Genomic DNA, 18,107 nt, shown 5'->3' with positions numbered 1-18,107 from the left:
GTTGAGAAAAGGTGAAAATATTGATCAGTGGAAGATGGTAAATTCTGGAACTGTCTCGTTAAACAGAAGAGCAAGAAAAAAACCATAAAAAGAAAATGGATTAGTATTTTGATAACCCTACTTTCATGTTAGTTCCTAGTTTAAGACAGGGTACTTGGGGAATGGCCAAGAACATTTCTGGAAAACAACTACTTGTTGCCTTTGGCCCTGTGTAGAATTCTACCTTAAATCAAATTTAAATACTCAGAAATGTTTCTCTGATGGTTTAGGTCGTTTGCCATGACACAAAGAAGTAGAAGGGGCACTTCTATTTGAACACAATTGCATTTTCCATATGATGCTCTTCTCCAGCCTTCTCCCTTACTTTTTCTGTTCCTTCACAAATTAGGGGGAAATAATTTATTCGGCATGGCATCTATTCTCACCTTAGAAAATAATTCGTACTGTATCCGATGATCCAGTCATTTCAGGAAAAAGGTATTAGACTTCCAATTCCTCTGACTAACCCCAATAGCATACAGAGAGTCAGAATATTTTGACATTTTACATTCATGCAGCCTTTCTGGTTCTCATTACCTACACCTCATATTTTCCTTTAATTTCTAGTAAAAAGACACTATTAATTATTCATCCAATTGAGCATCCTAGTTGGAAGAACAATAATTTCTGGAGACACATTAGATGAGTTTTCATTGTGTTCTTTACTTTGGAGAGAGAGAACATTTCTTACTTTAAACTGCATCATGTATCCTGGCTGTATAATGAGCTCCCTGGAGGACAGGATGTTGTGTGTTTTATCCTTTTTCTTATTTGGCCAGTAGAGATGGAATGATGGATTTCCACAGAACCCTGCAGTTCTGACTGCATTAGGGTAAAAGCTCCAATTTTCTTCATGAGAGGTGCCTTCTATTAAGATGAGTTAAATAAAATTACTGCATTGTCTTGGTAAACATCAAGGCTTAGAAATTAATCCACAGAATACTTTAGTGATATGGACACTACATTTATGCTATCTGTAATGACACACAGAAAGCTACAAAGCGAGAGACATAATGAAGATATTCATTGCCAGAGAGGTAATTAAAATGTTTAAATAACAGTAGTTTTTAAAAATATGATGAGATAAGAGCATAATACCAGAAATTTAAATGAAATTAGTTAGACTGAAATAAACATTTTTATGTGTACATACATGTGCACACATATACATCTGAAGATACATGTATATATATATATATATATATATATATACACTATATATATATTTACACATTTCTATGAATAGCATATAAACAGCATTACTCTACAAAATGAAAAATTTGCAGAGTTAAAATAAAAGAAAATCTGCTTGCAAGCTCACAGGGCTCAGGTAAGATAAGAACAGATAACGCCAGACAACAGATGAGCTGTGGCAGCCTGTTTTACCATCATCAAAGGTATCCACCAGCTGGCTGGGGTTGATCTCTGCTCCCCCGATCAGGATGTTATCCAGAGCCCACTGCGCCCGCTCGGGGCCGGGCACCACGATGCCGCTGCTGAGAGTGAAAGGCTGCCACCAGCGCAGGCGCGTGGTGTTGGTCAGGGCGTGCTCGGGGAGGAGGATGTAGTCGTGCCTCACTGAGATGTACTTTTGGTAATCCATCTCGTGGAGCAAAGTCCAGGATATCCCTAGAATGAAAAGATGCAGGTTTAGTGATAAAACCAAGCATATGGTAGAATCTGCTGAAGGATTGTTGCATCACTCTGGGGAATGGTTTTTCCCCCCCAGAGACTCCTGTAGCTGTAACCATGTTAGTTTAACCCTTCCTTCCTTTCTGGACCCAGTTGGCTGGGAGCCAATTATCCCTTCCTGGACAGGAGTCTAGATAATGCCCTGCTCCTCCATTGTTCGCTCTTTTGCCTGCTCTCTTTCCCTCTTTCTCTCTTCCTCCTATGGAATAAACGTCTTGGACCACATCAGGGTGAGAGCCTCTTTTGGAATTTTTTGCCTTAACCCTGTAATATTTTCCCCCAAAGCTCTCTCAGATCTGGGCTAACCTTGTAACTCCAGAGGGCTGCGGGGGAAAGTATTAACAAAGGATGAAAGTAAGATAACAGGAAATAAAAAGTAATAGTAATAATATGGTCTTCTGATAGAGCTTAACTTAGGATAGTTGGCTACTGTTATTCACTGCAAGAGAAATCTTGTAATTGTAAAAAGGAATAATCAACTTGGGTGGAAGCCACTGATTACTGAAATAAGGCAGGAAGATTATGGAAAATTTCTGAGCAATAGATGGAACTTTTAGATGGGGAAAAATCTTTACACAGACATAAATAAACGCTTTACAATTAAGAATTACCCTTTTATTTTGGATCTCTGACAACTTGTCAGGTATTCATGGTGCATGGATACAGAACTAGACTGTAGCTCAGCTGTAAATACAGTATGTACTTGCCTCCATCAATGGAATAGTCTAGCAGCACTCCTTCCTTTCTGCAAGTTGGTCTGTGGCACGTTGTCATGTTATTTTCACTCCCAATTCTCCCCCAGTACTGTAGAAACCTAAGAGTAAATGTATATGATCACATCTGTTAGACTTGCACAAATAGAGGTTGCTTTCTGTTAACAGACATGCTGAAATTATTCCAAATGCCAGCATTTTTAAGCAAGTAACATTGATGCACAAGTACTACAAAGGTTTCCAAAAACATTGTCTAGTAATTTTCATGGGAACCTCATGGAATCCAACTAAGAACTGCCCCTGGGAGGGAGTAACCCATTGCAAAAGTACCAGCCAGGGACAGATGGGATGGGAGCTGCTTTGCTTAGAGTTCCCTGAGAGTCCTGGTGGAATGGGAGCTCACCATGTGTTAAGGTGCCCTTGTATCAATGAAGGACAGAAAAAAGTTGATAAACTGAGGCAAGTTGGTGGAGGACACTGGAGTGGTTGGAGCCAGAGCTCAGAGCCAGAGGTCATACACTGAAGAAATAGGAAGTTCCAAATGGATTTAACAGGGAAAAAAAAAAAAAAAAAAGAAAAATAATCACTCTGAGAGTAACTGAACACTAGTGCAAGTGTTCCAGTACAGACAGACAGTAGGATCTCTGTTCTTGGAGGTTTTTAAAGATCCAATGGGACAAAGTTCTGGGCAAACTGCCCTGAATTCCATGTTACCTAGCTTTGAGCATGAGGTTGGACTAGAGACTCCCTGAGGCCCCTTCCTTCCTGTAATTCAGCAAAATTGCAAAATTTAAGAAGTCAGAGTGTGTGGCTTCATTAAAGCCATATGGTCAAGAGAAATGATGCTGAAGTTGTCTATGTCATGTCCTTAGCTTGTCTAAACTGACAGAGTTCCATTGCTTTGCTGATAAGTCATCCTTTCCAACAGCATAGAAGTGGAATGGATCTTGTATGGGCACCCAAGAGAGAACAACCAGCAGAAGTTCTGCTCTGAACTCAGTGAGAGACACAGCTGGTGCTTCCAGGAGTGATGCCCTGGTACTGGTGTCTTGCCTCTTTGCAGGACAGAAGTTGCTGCTTCCAGGACATTTCTGGACAAAGGGACCTGCTGCTTCACCTGGACATGTCAGACCCTTTCCACTGTGCTGGGGTGAGCCTTGCTCTCTGTGACTCATCTGAAAGCATCGGCGCCTTGAGAATCACAGTCCCAGCACCCTGGGAATCATCATCTCCTCGGTGTCTGCCTCAGGTAGTGCTGTTGCTGTGGTGGCCTAGGAATTCCCTGAGCTACCAGCTATGCTGCCTGCTGCTCTGCCAGTGTATGACAGAACTCCCCATGACAGTGACGTGGAGCCATGACCTACTTTGCTCCCCGCAGGTCCAGATCTTGAGTGACAGCCTGCCTCACAGTTGCACCTCCAAAATACAGAGTTGTGTCTTCTGCGAGAATTCCACACTCGGTACAGGTATTTCCTCCTTCTAAGGACATCCATAAATCTGGTTTAATTTCCTCATTGTCAAAGCGCTCTTTCAGGAAGGTCTGTAAGTAAGGTATTTAACATGAAGCACAGGTAAGTGAGATTTTAAGTCTTTTTGACAACCACGGCTAGAACTGACCTAAACATGTTTGAAGGGCTCAAGAACACTAAGTTTTTCTCAGAGTGACTGAACATAATCGCTTCTGGCTGAATATTTGGCCACTTGAACTGAATTGGCTAAATGTGAAAATATATTAGGGCTGGATTTTAAAAGACTTTGGAGGTAATGCAGCAAATTAAAATTGGCATGTGCAAATGAGTGAGCATGTTAGGTTTGTGTGGCAAGGTTTTGATGGCAGAGGGCAACAGTAGGGGACATCTGTATGCATGTGAGAAAAAAATATTCTGTATCTTTCCTCAGCAAAACCAGGGATCCTGGCATTGATTTAGCAGTAAAACTCCCCTAAAATTGCTACCATTTTACCCCAAGTGTCCTTAAAGTGATGGATACCTTACTAATTAAAAATTGCAAACAAGCAATGATATTTGTTCATGTAATTAGTATTTCAGATAAAAGACTAGAAGGTTATAATAATTCAAATTACATGATAACTGACAAGTTAGTTATTTTTAACTTTAAAATTAGCTATATATAACTAGAGTCCACTTGATTCTTATTGAGTAACAGCCATGTGAATTAATTCTCTAATTTTATGCCATTTTCCTTTACTCCCTACTTCAGTAAGCTCTTTCACAGTAAAGACAATCTTTCCATTTTGTTCAAATACAACCACATATGCAAGGGTGATTTACATCCTATAATGATGATTAAAACATGAACAATGAACTTCATCACAGCTTTTTCAGGCTAAGCATTATTTTTCAAAGCAACATTCTTGAATAATGCAGTAATAGTTTTGTTAAAAAACTGATGAAAGGGCTGAAAATGGATTTGACTGTCTTCAGGCTGACAGGAATCAAAGCTAAATTTCCAGTAAGATCAATCTCTCCTCTCTCTCCTTCCCAGTCAAACACATGCCAAAATTCATTCTTTAAAACATGCAATAAAATTACCTTCAGTGTCTGGGTCAGGTAGCAGTTTGGACCCGAATACCCAGGATCACAGATGCATTGCTCATTCAGGCAGTCTCCATGACCTCTACAGTTTTCCAGACAACCAGGGCCCAGATAGAAATTATCAATGGCCCACTGCATATCTGAGTATTTCTGGTAGAACCGAAACCTCACGGGACTAGATATAAAGGAATGAAGAAAACCATACATATGCATAAAACAATTTTGCTCAATTGAAAAAAGGTGATTAAACACAATATAATCATGACTGTACTATCTTCTGAGCTTCCACAAGTAGTGGAAGTATCTATTGAAATTGATTTTTTAACATATCCATAATGTAATGAACATGAAAGCTGCTATTCTGAAATTTCCTTGAAAGAAAATTAATAGGAAGATGTCCTGTTGTGTTTCCAGGAAGGTACTCAATCCAAGACAAAATGAATAGCAAATTCATACTTACTTGCCCACAAGGCCTTCAGGCAGTGTGTAAGTTACTCTTTTCCATCCTTTTGTGGGAAAGAAGACAGATGGCTGTGAGACACTCCCAGAACATTTTGGATCGGCTGGTAAGCACTGAGGCACTAAGTAACTCCAGCTAACGCCAAAGTCAGTGGAGTACTGCACATGGACCTGATTTTGTGCAAGTTTTTCTGAGGGTTTACATCCAACAGACACCTAATAAAGAAGAAACCATCAGTAATTAGAATTAATTGTGGTGGGGGAATTTAGAAAAGTATTTGAACCTGAAAACAGACTGCAGAATTTTGCTTGAAATGATGGCAGTAACAGTGCCTGTATGGTACCAGTCACCTGCAGATCTCTGATATTCTCAAGACTGAGAATAGACAACATATTGTGAATTTTGTTTTCTTCTAGATAGCTCATATTTCTGGATTTCCAGATTTTGACACTCATGCCTTAGACTCCAGTACCACAGAACAAATAAAGGTAATATTCCATCCCACACAACCTGAGATTTGAATATTACAGAGAAGGCCACAGATTAGGGAGACCATCTTTATGGATGGATGGGCAAAGGGTTCTTGAAATTTCCATATATTGCTGGGTTATTTCCTTAATTTAGGTAAAAGGGTGTACAAAGGACAGTTTGCGTGCTGTTTGATGTGAATGAATGACAACACAGGAGCAGAGTGAATTACTGTGGAGCTGCTTTTCCCTCACCAGCAGTTGTAACAAAATAGGCACCTGGCAGATGTGCAATATCCTTATTACATGATGTCCATAGAACTGCAGTGCTGGAAAAGAAGAATGTGTCACCTTTGAGAACAGTCTGTGATATTAAAGCTGACCAATACAATGTAAGTGAGAAAAATGAGGATGGCCTAATAACAATATTTTTCCCAGCAGGGAATGGCTCCTGTGTAGGCCTATACATCAACCCTTCCTCCTGAAAGATCTACTTAGACCTGGAAGAAAATGTGGTTTTGAATAAGTTTACTGCAGACAGATTTTACCTTGAACTGCATAATCCAGCCTTCTGTAGGAGTCAGGTCGTGGGTGACTGCGTAGACCTCTCTGCCATCATGGCTCCCGCAGATCATGACACCATCAGGAGAATCACAGAATCTCTCAATTGAGCAATCATCATGGAATAACCAGTGTTCATTCACTTGAAAATAAATGGCAATGTCAGTAATATACAGTGACAATATAAATTAAGCAGGGAGTAGTGTTAACCACAAAAGGTGATTCATAGCTTTATTTTTCAGTGTACATGAGAATTATTTAGTATTGCTCCTGAGAATGTCAGTACCCCGTTGTTCCCATGTAAATATGTATTACATTTATCTCATTTATTGCTGAAAGCACCTCTTACTGCTCACTAACACAAGCATTACAGCATTATTTTTTAATATTAAAGAAGTAAGGATCTGAGACTTAAAATATGAACATCTATTGCACTGAACATTTTGGGAGAGCCTTTTAATGGGTGTTGCCTACATGTCTGCACAAAATATACCCCAGCACTGGTAGCTGTTAAGCCTAATAAACATACAAAAATGCGTCTTCTACAAAATTTCCTTGTAAAAGGTAACTTAAATTCCCTAAAGAAAATTTTAAAAAGTTAGAAAATAGGGAACAGACACTCAGGATAAGAAATTTGCTTAGAATAACCTGTCACTTTTAAATTATTCTTTTTCTTTTAAAATAAATTAACCTTCTCGATAAATTCAAGTAGTAAAAAAGCTGCATTACATCTTTTCATTTTTAAAAGACAAGGCCTCTATAGCAATGGAGTTTTCTGTGATTGCCATCACAGTGAGAGAAAGATTCAGAGGCTCAGCAAGACCTGCAAATCAGTGCATTGGCTTCTTGCTCCTTAACTGAGACGCAGGTGGAACCTTTACCCGTGGTTTTGTCCTCCACGGCCATGTCGAAGGCGATCCTGCCGGTGGGCCCCGCGTCGGCCGGGGAGCGCTCGTGCTGCGGCAGGGGAGCGCTGCTGAAGGTGTCGAGCATCACCGTCCTCTGGTCGGCCGAGCCCGAGATCAGCACGTTGTCGATAGCCCAGTCGTTCTGGTCCAGCCCATCGTGCTTGGGCTGCCACCAGCGGAAGCGTGTCCCGATGGTTTTGGCATCATAGGGAAGGAGGATGTTCACAAAGCTGGAATAAAAGCTGGGAGTTAGTTGTAGCAAAGCTGCAGGAAAAGGACACTTTGCAATGCTCTGTGCTGGGTGCTTTGACCAAGTCCATTCCCAGTGTTTCCTAGGATATGTGGAATTTGGGAAAGAAGAAAAAGACCGATCTAGCCTATATTCCTCTAGGAGATATTTCTGAAACAAAAATCTTTCTGATCACTCCCAATGTCATCCCTGGGACAGGGGCTCAGAGAGAGGTGGAAAGGGTCAGCACCCAGACTGTGGCATGGTTTGAACAACCTCACTTGCTCCAGGTGTCCTTATGGGACCGAATGCAATAGTCTGGACTAGCAGGGTATGGCCATAAGGCCCTTATTAAGGGAAGTGTTAAGAAGGAGAGTGAACAAGTGAAATAAAGATTGCTTTTTTCAACCTGGAGCCATTCAGCAGATAGCAATGTTCCAGTACAATTTTATCTGTTCCATTTCAACAGTAGAAAATAGTACACTGAAATATCACGTCCAATTAAAGTGCTAGTGATTTCTTGGTGTGCTCGAATAATAACAAATAATGGGTCCCTCACATCCCCATTTTGAATCTTTTAAATTGGTCAGTGAGAAAATGGTCAGCTCACATATATGCATGATTTGAAGCTCACAGACATCTGAAAATAGAGCTTGAGTGTATCCATCCTTTTGATGGGTAACTGCAGAAATGCAGTTTCTCCTAGCCACACCATTTATAACTAACTTATAACAATCAGTGATTTTATGATCTTGCCAATAAAGAAATAGATTGCAAAGGTTAGCAGCTTTAAAACAGGATGGACATCACTGCAGTAGCTATTAATTTATCTTCCTTCAATCATTTGTAAATCTACCAGGCTGCTACAGGCTCCTAGGTATTCTTGTATTTGTGGCCTAGCAGCTGCACAAATGCTGATGCTCTCAATACACGCCAAGGACATTAATAAACACCTGTAGGACTGTACAAGCTGAACTCATACATCCCAACCTGACATCCAAACCACAGCACTAATATATCCCACAGGTTCTGGTGAAACATTCAAGACCACCTGACTTTAGCAAAGAAATTTACACAGGTAGAAAGAAGGTATCTACAAACCCAGGCTTGCTGAATTGATCATAGAAAATTTCCATTAAGAGGCTCCAGGTGATTCCACCATTCACAGAATACTCCAGCAGCACTCCTTGGTTGCGGTTATTAGGAGTTATCAGACATCCGTACATGAAATAGAACTGGATGAATTCTGCACTGGTGAGGTTCAAATCCACTGTAACTAACATACGGCTGCAGCCCTTAAAAGCAATGAAAAAATATGTTGGCTGGTGTTGTCTGGCAAAAATTATGTTCATAAAAAGTGTTAAGAATATGCAGTCACTATTAATGTGGATTCATGCTGCAAAAATTTTAAAATTGTACAAAATTTTATTAATTATTTCAAAGGTAAAGCTACAACTGAACAATATATATATCTGTTTTCCCTGAAGACACAATTTCAGTCATGTTTCATCTTAAAAATTTCTGTTGTGTATCTATATATGTTGCTACTTGTACCTTCAGTTTTACAATATTCATGTATTTGTATTCACCTTTCTTCTTAATACAAAAGTTGCAGAAATCCACATCTCTATTGTAAATCATGAAGTTTTCCATGCAGATTAATGAATCACTGATTATGTGCTAATGATTCAACTTACGCAAACCATCAAATGGCAAAGCAATTTTAGTATGTATGTTTTCCACAATACCTTATATATTTCACATTGCTTAGTCTGTTAGCTGGTGTCTACTTAGTCCTACCGGAATGAAGTGGAAATGTAATGCTTCTGTTAGTTTATTTTAGAAAACTTTTGTCAGTTTGAACTTAGTTATAAATTTGACAGAAGACATCTTCTGGCATAAATTTTATGGTTCTAAAATACTATTTCATCATTTTTATAATCCTGAGGTTATCTGTCAGCAAACTATAGTTCAGCAGCAGTCAGAGTTATATACCTACACATGTAGCTAACCTAGGAAATTTTACTGTGAGCTTACTCTGAAAACACGCACCTGTGAGACATCTGAAGGATGAGGCTACGCATGGATGCAATGTGCTCTAGGGTGACCCCGCTTGAGCAGGGAGGTTGGCCCAGATTACCCACCATGGCCCCTTCCAACCCGGCCTATTCCGTGTTTCTGTGGCTCTGTATTGTCAAGGACCATGTGCAAATTATACAAGTGCAAATAGCTAGTTATTAATTTACCTCTGCAGTCTGATTAGAAGCCACACCAAACTCCAGTCTGAAAGTTTCAAGTGCTGTGAGGAGGGTCTTAGGAGGAAAATTAAAAGTCTACATATTTATACTGTGCTTTAACCTACCAGCTCCACTTTCAAAGGCCCCTTTACAGCTCCTCTCAGGACCCACAGACACAATATCTCATTTTCCTGACTGCAGTATATCAAGGAACACGGTATCAGCTTTCCTGGAGTGTTTCTGGCTGACCGTAGTCTGTAGGACCTTTGACTTCGACCTTCAGCCAAGTAAAGGATCTAATTTTTTAAAATATTTTATATGTCTGATATGTTATGCTGTTATTTTTTTAATGCTTTGCTATTTAACTTTTAAAATCAGTCCCACTTATAGTGTCAAATGGAGCGAGCTGGTCCCTGTGCTGGACACACACCCCGCTGAAGTGAAGAGCCATCCCAGAGGCGACGGCCCCGCAGACGGTGCTCAGTTTGCCCCCGTTCACTGTCAGCCAGTTCTGGTTCGAGGGGGAGCGGTTGAAGTTGTCCTTCAGCTGTGTGGGAAGGGGAGTCTCTGGCTCGTCACAGTACAACCCACCCCAGTGCTCGTCGCAGCTGCAGAGCAAAACAAATGCACAAATCAGCTGGCAAAGGCTCTGCATGTTATTAAGGTACCATCTTATTCTGCAGAGGGGCATCATTTACTAGTGCACAACTGGTATGTGGGGGTTTTAAACATCTGGCATTTTGGGGTTAATATGAAACAAAAATGACTTTTTTAAAGGCTAAGTACTGTGTATCATTCAAGCTTCTAATACAGGGTACACTCCCAAACACAGTAAAAGAGTAACAGCAGCGAAATGCATTGTGCTTGGATAAGTAAACCAAGAGAATGTGCCAAGCCTAAAAATATCCCGCTAATGTTAAAGTTCAAGTTTCTGTAAAATTTTAGTAGATGGGTGCTTTCTTATCTTATCTTATCTTTATATAGTTCTAAAACATTCTTGTAATGTGTCAGAGATGGGATAACAGCTTGGAACTGTGTTCTGCTACAATGAGATTTCACCAGGGATATTGTGTCTTGGTACTGCAGTGTTGTCAGTATAGAGGGGAACACAATAATATGTCTATTCTGCAGTGAAATACATTTCTAAAAAATACAGTCACAGTGCAATTATACAACCATTCTCCCATTTCTGCTGCCATTTGTGGCTGGTAAAAAAAAGGCAATACATCCATCTGGAAGGTATTTCTCTGTTGCCAAGACAGGCAAATCTGGGGGTTGTTGTTTGCTAGCTTTGCAGGACTCTGTGTGGATTGTTATGCAAACAATTTGAGGATCAAGCCAGTCTGCCTCTTCTGGCAAACCCTACCATGGAGCAGAGTCATCAGACCAGCAAGATAACACCAGTCAAAAAGCAAATTCTGGCCTTGTGAAGAACTGGCATACATGTTGCTTAGTTGGATATGTCCCACCTCCAGCCCAGGTTCTCTGCACCCAGGACCAGGTTAAGAGCACAGGGACATGATGTGAAATCCCTTGGGAATAAGGAGAACATATTCTGGGAAGCTCCAGGACTGTATGTCCCAAGAGGGCTATGCAAACTCAAGGGGTACCCTCTCCCTACCTGGTGGGAGGGGAATTGATGCAGCAGAGGCAAGAGCAGAGGTGATGCATTGCCACTGAGGAAAGGACTGTCTGCTTTGGCCATGGAGCATGAACAGTCAGAGGTCTGGCAGGGCCAACCCCTGCAGTTCACCTTCCACTTGTTATTTCTACTCCCAGGTGGATCCAGTGCCTTGCTCAGTTTTAACAGCAAAATCCACCTTCCTTTGTAGAATTGTATCACAGTTTTCCCTGCAAATTCATCAGAATGACAGAGGGGGAGTGAAATGCTACAGCTATGGGCAGGACAGGGAACAGATGGCACTTACACACAGTTGTCTTGTGTACACTTCCCATGGCCACTGCACATGTCTATGCAGCCATCTCCAATGTAGACGTTATCAATTGCCCACGTTTGCTGCTTGTCAAAAGGAGCAGGCTGGTGCCAGCGGAAACGAGTTGCTTGAGACCTTGGGAAAGAGAGAAAAACAGAATTCTGTATTTTCTAGCTAAGGTAATCTTTATTTTGAGTGAAAGGAAATGTTAGTCTTGAGGCTAGCCTGCTCTTGGTAGATTTGTTTGCTACCAGCATGACCCAGGGCTGGTTTCTGACAATGACAACATCCCTCCAAGAAAAGGCTGTCCAGATTTTGAGAACAGAAAAAAGTATGGGTGTTTGGTATCAAGCTGAGAGTGTGGAAGGTAGGAAATGGATCACTGGTGAAAGCAAAGCAAGTGGGCCATGGTTGGTGCAGTGGAGAGGAGGGTAGGAAGAAGGTGGTACTCCCAGTTGTAAGCTCAGGCCAGTCATAACCATGTCCCAGCACAGATCCAAACCTGAGGGACAGCTAGGAGCTGGATCAAGCCAGATTATCTGAACCCTCCATGTTTCACCCTAAGCCAGCCAATAAGCCCAAGTCAACAAATTTACCCAACTTTTTCTCTATGAATTCTCCCAATCACTCTTAGGTTAAGAGCAGTTCTAGGGAGTGGGTTTGGGGACAGGTGAGAAGGCCCATGCAGGGCTTGCAGCATGACCCTGGCTTTGCAGTTTCTTCCCTCCCCTCCACCCAGGGCTTGGCTGGAAATGCTTAGAAATTATCTGTAGTGTGATCCTGGCTCTACTCAGTAAATTATATTAATTTTGTTGATTAAAATGGGCTTAACTCCCTATATGTGAATTAGGTGTCTCAGGTCCCAAGATAGATGATGAAAATCTATCCAAAATATTCAGGGGACACCAAATAGTTATTCAGCTCATGCAGGTGTAGACTGTTAAGTCAAGAGCTGTGAGTAGATTAATTTCTGTAACTATGAATTCAAGCTAATCTCTGTTTTGTGGTACAGCACTAGATGGCAGCATTGAACTTTTTGTAGTCTGTTTTCTTTTGAATCTCAAAGAGAAATCACAATTATTATAAAAACAACAAAAAAAAAAAACAAAACAAAACAAACAAACAAAAAAAACAAAACCAAAAAACCAAAACCAAAAAAACAACTAAAAAAAAAACCCAGCAAAATCCCCAAAAACTATTCAGTGTAAAAATGGACCTTATATGTTAAGGTCATTATTCTCCCATGAATTATTTCTTTATGAAAATGCTGCATGAGCTGAATAAATAACTTGTTTATCCAAAGAGAAATCTACTGCTCTTAGCTCAGCTGCTCAGCTGTTCACCAAGCAGCATTTTAAAAATACACATAAAAATTGTGAGGAAGTCCTTTCAGAATAAAGACAAGCACCTATATCTTACACTGCCTGCTTTGGCTAGGCACATCACTAACAATTCATGGAGCTGATGCTCCTGTGGGAAGCTTTGTATTTGCATTTGCCTTTTAAAATTAGCTCCAAGTTAAAAGTAAGTGTCCATTGCCCACTTGAGACCAGTGGTGAGGTAGCACTCTGGAGTGCAGGAGACCTAAGAGGCTGCACAGACATGGGTGGTGAGCAGCAGGCCAAGCTACTGACTCCACAGCCTGCATGTGCCTAAAACATACAGGCATAAACAATTGGAGACACACACCCGCTATTACACAGCTTGAAATAATAAAGCAGCATAAAAATTATATTGCATCTAGACTAAAAGGCCTATTAGCTGCACTGTTCTTATCCTAAAGCTCTACGTCTCTCTTGCTTATGAGATAAGGTTGTAATAACCTCTCTCATGGAATGCCTGTTTTAATAACTTTGGGAAATGGTATTACTTGAGCCAAAAAATACAATTATGGGATTGGACAGAAGTGCAATTTTTGCCTCAGTAGGGCATCAGACTTCTTGTGACATATACTGCTCAAGAAACTCTTCAGTCTTAAAATCACAGTTATTTATATACTTGAGTTTATCTCAGGTGGTAGCTTCCTTTCAGGTCAAAATTCATTTGGTTTGGAACATCAATCCTAGCCCTGATTCATCCCATTCAACCCCAGAAAGACTACTCTGAACACAAATTTAGAGTCTTTATAGAAGAACTGATAGGGTAATGGATTTTTACAGACGATATGTAGCAAAGCCACACAAAAGAGGAAGCAAAGAAAATTAATGCTGGGAAGAAGTCCTAAAAAAAGTGCTATTACTTGATGTAACAGCACCGAAGATAGAGAAGAGTCCGGATGCCCCAAATGATTAGTAACAGAACATAGACATTTTCATTACTAATGTCAAAACGTGTAGCAACTGCATAGGCGCTTCCATACAATTGCTAAAAAATAAAGGCCTCTGTTTCCAAACTTGTATGTGCCTTTGGTGGCATCTCTCATGACAACCATCTCAAGGCTCTACCTGTGCTTTGATACTTCAGAGCCAGCAGTTAGCTCAGCCTATGTCTATGTGAGGAGATAAGGCTCAGCAGGAGGAGCAAAGTTGTGGAGTCAAACAGTGCTGAGAGCTTGATGCCCTTGCTGCCTGTGTTTGCAAATTCTATAGGACAGAGCTTCATTTACTTATACTGATTTGTTGCTATTTACATGGACCAAACGAAAAGGACAAGGTACAATTGCTTAAACTCCATAATGTATCATGACATTATAAATGCCGAGTTATGCTTTTAGATTTATTCTGTAGAAAACCAGAGGGAGTTACCTAGTATAGGGAGGCAGAGGCAAAGTAACCCGGGTCCACTTGTTGAAAGTGTCTGAAATGAGAATCCTCTGGAGATGGTACTTGTTGCATTCCACATTAGTGGGAAGACAGTCTTTCAAAATTGGGTGCCATGTCAGCCCAAGGTCCACTGAATATTCCAGTTCAATAGCTAAGGGTGGAAAAGTGGTTAATTACTTAATTTAGAGACCTATATCCATAGGCTTATAATAAAGTGCAAGCCCCAGACAGTATCACAAGTCTGAACTGACAAAATAACCACCCAGAACGTTTCAAACCCTTGTGTCAGAAGCACAAAGCTACCTCCTTTAGTGGCAGGGTGGGAGGGTGTGTTACATGTTGCTGAGCAGGTATAGCTCAGGTTGAGTCTGCAGCACATCTTTGCATCTGCCACCTAACTCAAGGGACCACAGATGAAAAGACAGAGCCAACATTAAGTTGTCAGGATTAAGTCAAGAAAATATTTGTAGCTGCAGCATGCAAGAAAATGATGTGACAGCACCATGACCACCAAACTTTGTTTTTCTGGCTTGAAGAGTGAGATTCAGCTGGATGTGATTGCTGTGTAAAGCAGAGCAAGACTCAAATTCAAACTTTTGGCTCTGTCACAAGATGGCTTAGTCAGCCTTCCACCCTTCCTGCAGACCAGCTCATTTAATTATTCAGCACAATTTTAATTTGAGTTTGTTAGTCAGTGAGCTTGTTTCCATTCAAACACAGTCTAGCCACATTAAACTAATGTATTCATTTCTCAGCGAAAATCAGCAATTTCATTGTTTTGTTGTTTATGGCTTATAAGCTTTTATTACGAAAATTAAAGGTTAGTCAAGCTCACTAAGTACTTCAAGTCAAACTTTCATGCAGCCATGAAAATGTAAATAATAATAGGCGCAGAACTGGTACTTGAAGTAAATGTTCCAGCTGCCAGGTATGCTGGCTGAGCTGGCTGCGTAAAACATGGAGCGTGGTTGCAGTGATAGGGGTGATAAATCTGTGATCTGCTTTTGATTACTAACAGACCCATTTCTTCTACCCTCGTGCTCAGGGAATAACCCTTAATGACCCAATCAGTCCTACTTGATGTTTCAGCACAGAAGACAGTGCTGTAGAAATACAAGGACAAGTAGATACAAACAAGGGTGAGTTTTTAGTGTTACATTTCCCTCACCAAAAGAAATGCTTTTCTCATCATGACTGGAAGCATGATTAGGTAGTGTCCTGCCTAATTTAATATGAAGTTAAGATAATGATAAGGGTTGTAGACAGAGAAACAAACAAATCCCCCCCCCCAAAAATAAGGATCTGTTTCTTTGCCAGTATATGGCTCAGTCACCAAACTGCTTCTAAACTTAGCAGAGATGATCTCAGGATACCACACTATTCTTAATAACAAAAGAAAGAAAAATTTTTAAGCATGTGTGTAGCTTCAGATTAGCAAAATCAGAGAAGCTAAATCTGGGACTTCATGTAAAATCTTTTTCCATTTTTATACAGATTTGTAGAGAAAAGTCATCAACCCAGTAAATTAACAGATACCACATGACGCAATGTATTGTATTCTTGCCCTCATTAGAAACATCTACACCTCAAAAACCTATTCTATGAGGATGTGTAAAGCAAGCATTAAAAAGCTTGATTTTAAGAAAAACCAATTTCTCGTGTGCCTTAAAATTCACATAATGAACCAATTTTTAATTTCTATATGATGTGTATTGAGTACAGAGCATGTTGTTATTAATTTATCTGTATGTATATATGTATATATACATTTATAAAAGCTGACTCTGCACTCAATATACATCATATGAAAAAAGGAACCTAGGTAATTAAAAATTGCATCATTATGTATACATAAATGTATATATACACGTGTGCATAATATGTATGCACACATTCATACATGGAAACATATAGGTCTATACATATTTATTATTTCATATGGACAATATAAATGTTTGCGGTTGATGCTGCCTTAGCAAGTGTCAGATTTGTGTTGATATAAATGATTTCTTAGGTATGTGGGTACAAGTGAGATCAGAACTGAGACTACAGTGAAAATGCAAAACCACAAAGCAAGAAACATATGCTGAACACCCAGCTGCTTATTATTACACCACCAGCCCAAGCAGTGGACATTATCTACTAAATGGATTTGAGTAAGGCAGCTGTTCGTCTTTTTCTGAGATGGATTGAACTGCAACTTAGATGCTCACAGGGAATAATTTACTTCAGTTTATCTTAGGCTTCAGACACCTGGATTAAAAAAGATGATATAATTTCTAACAGAAACATGCAGCTTTCTTTTGTTTCTCAGTTCTTGTTATGATGAATAATGTAACCAGAAAACAAGTGAACTTTCCTCTGCAGTGGAGGAAGAGGAATGGCAGGGATTACTAAGAAGTCATTACCATAACAGGAATCTGTGACAGAGCAGGATGCTGCAAAATCTATTTGCAAGAAAGAGTCTTCATTGACAACTATGTCAGTGGTGACAACATAGCGGGTGCTGGCTTTCTCAATGAACACCAGAGCATCCCCAGCAGAGCCACAGACCGGCATCTTCGTTCCACCAGGGTGGAGCAGCCACTTTCTACTATCCAGGGTGGTGAAATCATCTTCCAATACTGTATTGCCAGAGATATTTCCTCCAATAAGAATCTGAAACATTAGGAAAGAAATTGTTATTGACGAGGAAAAATGTCTAGAAGTCTTCACAAACATACAAGTGTTATAACAACCTGAGGGAGGAAGAGATGTGCATTTATGTGCATTTATGTGCATTTATTCTACTGGTCCAAAATTGACAACATTACTTAGTAGAGAGTTTAGTCCATGAGAAAGGGGAGTATCTCTTTCCTGTAAAGGAAAAGAGATTGGCTCAGCTGTACAAATCTAAAATTCAGGGAGGTGACCTCCAATCTCAATGAAGTAAAACTGCTCACAAAAAAAGTGTTAGCAGAAACAAAGTGATTGCACCTTCCTAGTGATTGTTCTGCTCTTCTGTTATCTGGTGCACTGCTATCAGATTATGTCTGTTGATAGAAGTGGGGAAATAGCCTCTGTTTTGTCATTGACTATAAAATATTATCATTTTACTATTCAACAGCAAGCAAAGTAGAATTATTTTTCATTTGTTATTCTGAATTCAGTTTCTGATTTTTTCTGAAAAAATATAACTACATTCAATGAAGATATCGAAACAATGAGTATTTTTTAATTTCTAAACAGAGGGATGGGAAGTGAAATTTTGTAACCACAAGATTAAAATGGCTGGTTAGGTTTCTCCTAACAATCTAAACTAAATTCTTTAAAAAAAGTAATAAATATTAAAGCAAATTGTACTTGGACAACCCAATGACACTACTCAGAGCATAATCATTTTAGAGATAAATCATTTGTGATCTATACCAAGTCATACAAAGTAATATAATAATCTTTATAGCAGAAAATCCCAAATATGAAATTTTATTTTCATAAAATTGGCATTGATATTCACAAGATTGATATTTTTCTATAGTCTTTTTCTAGTACATTATACCAAGCCAATGAC

General features: G+C 39.8%; 1 protein-coding gene across 2 annotated transcripts in view; it reads right to left on the bottom strand.

Annotated features, from left to right (window-relative positions):
- RELN (reelin) overlaps nucleotides 1-18,107 on the bottom strand; it is a 277,039-nt gene that overhangs the window by 15,074 nt on the left and 243,858 nt on the right. For both annotated transcript variants that reach the window (XM_053942869.1, XM_053942868.1), the window contains exons 45-57: nucleotides 16,966-17,215; nucleotides 14,540-14,708; nucleotides 11,790-11,930; nucleotides 10,292-10,469; nucleotides 8,726-8,919; nucleotides 7,369-7,625; nucleotides 6,475-6,629; nucleotides 5,460-5,674; nucleotides 4,997-5,174; nucleotides 3,809-3,984; nucleotides 2,439-2,545; nucleotides 1,426-1,668; nucleotides 731-906 (exon numbers count right to left, since the gene is read on the bottom strand). In XM_053942869.1, the coding sequence (XP_053798844.1) occupies nucleotides 731-906; nucleotides 1,426-1,668; nucleotides 2,439-2,545; nucleotides 3,809-3,984; nucleotides 4,997-5,174; nucleotides 5,460-5,674; nucleotides 6,475-6,629; nucleotides 7,369-7,625; nucleotides 8,726-8,919; nucleotides 10,292-10,469; nucleotides 11,790-11,930; nucleotides 14,540-14,708; nucleotides 16,966-17,215 (2,439 nt within the window). The remainder of the gene's footprint in view (nucleotides 1-730; nucleotides 907-1,425; nucleotides 1,669-2,438; nucleotides 2,546-3,808; nucleotides 3,985-4,996; nucleotides 5,175-5,459; nucleotides 5,675-6,474; nucleotides 6,630-7,368; nucleotides 7,626-8,725; nucleotides 8,920-10,291; nucleotides 10,470-11,789; nucleotides 11,931-14,539; nucleotides 14,709-16,965; nucleotides 17,216-18,107) is intronic.

This window comes from Vidua chalybeata, chromosome 5, assembly GCF_026979565.1.
Source record: "Vidua chalybeata isolate OUT-0048 chromosome 5, bVidCha1 merged haplotype, whole genome shotgun sequence".
In the NCBI taxonomy this organism is placed as follows: domain Eukaryota; kingdom Metazoa; phylum Chordata; class Aves; order Passeriformes; family Viduidae; genus Vidua; species Vidua chalybeata.
This window is presented reverse-complemented; position numbering and strand designations above follow the sequence as displayed.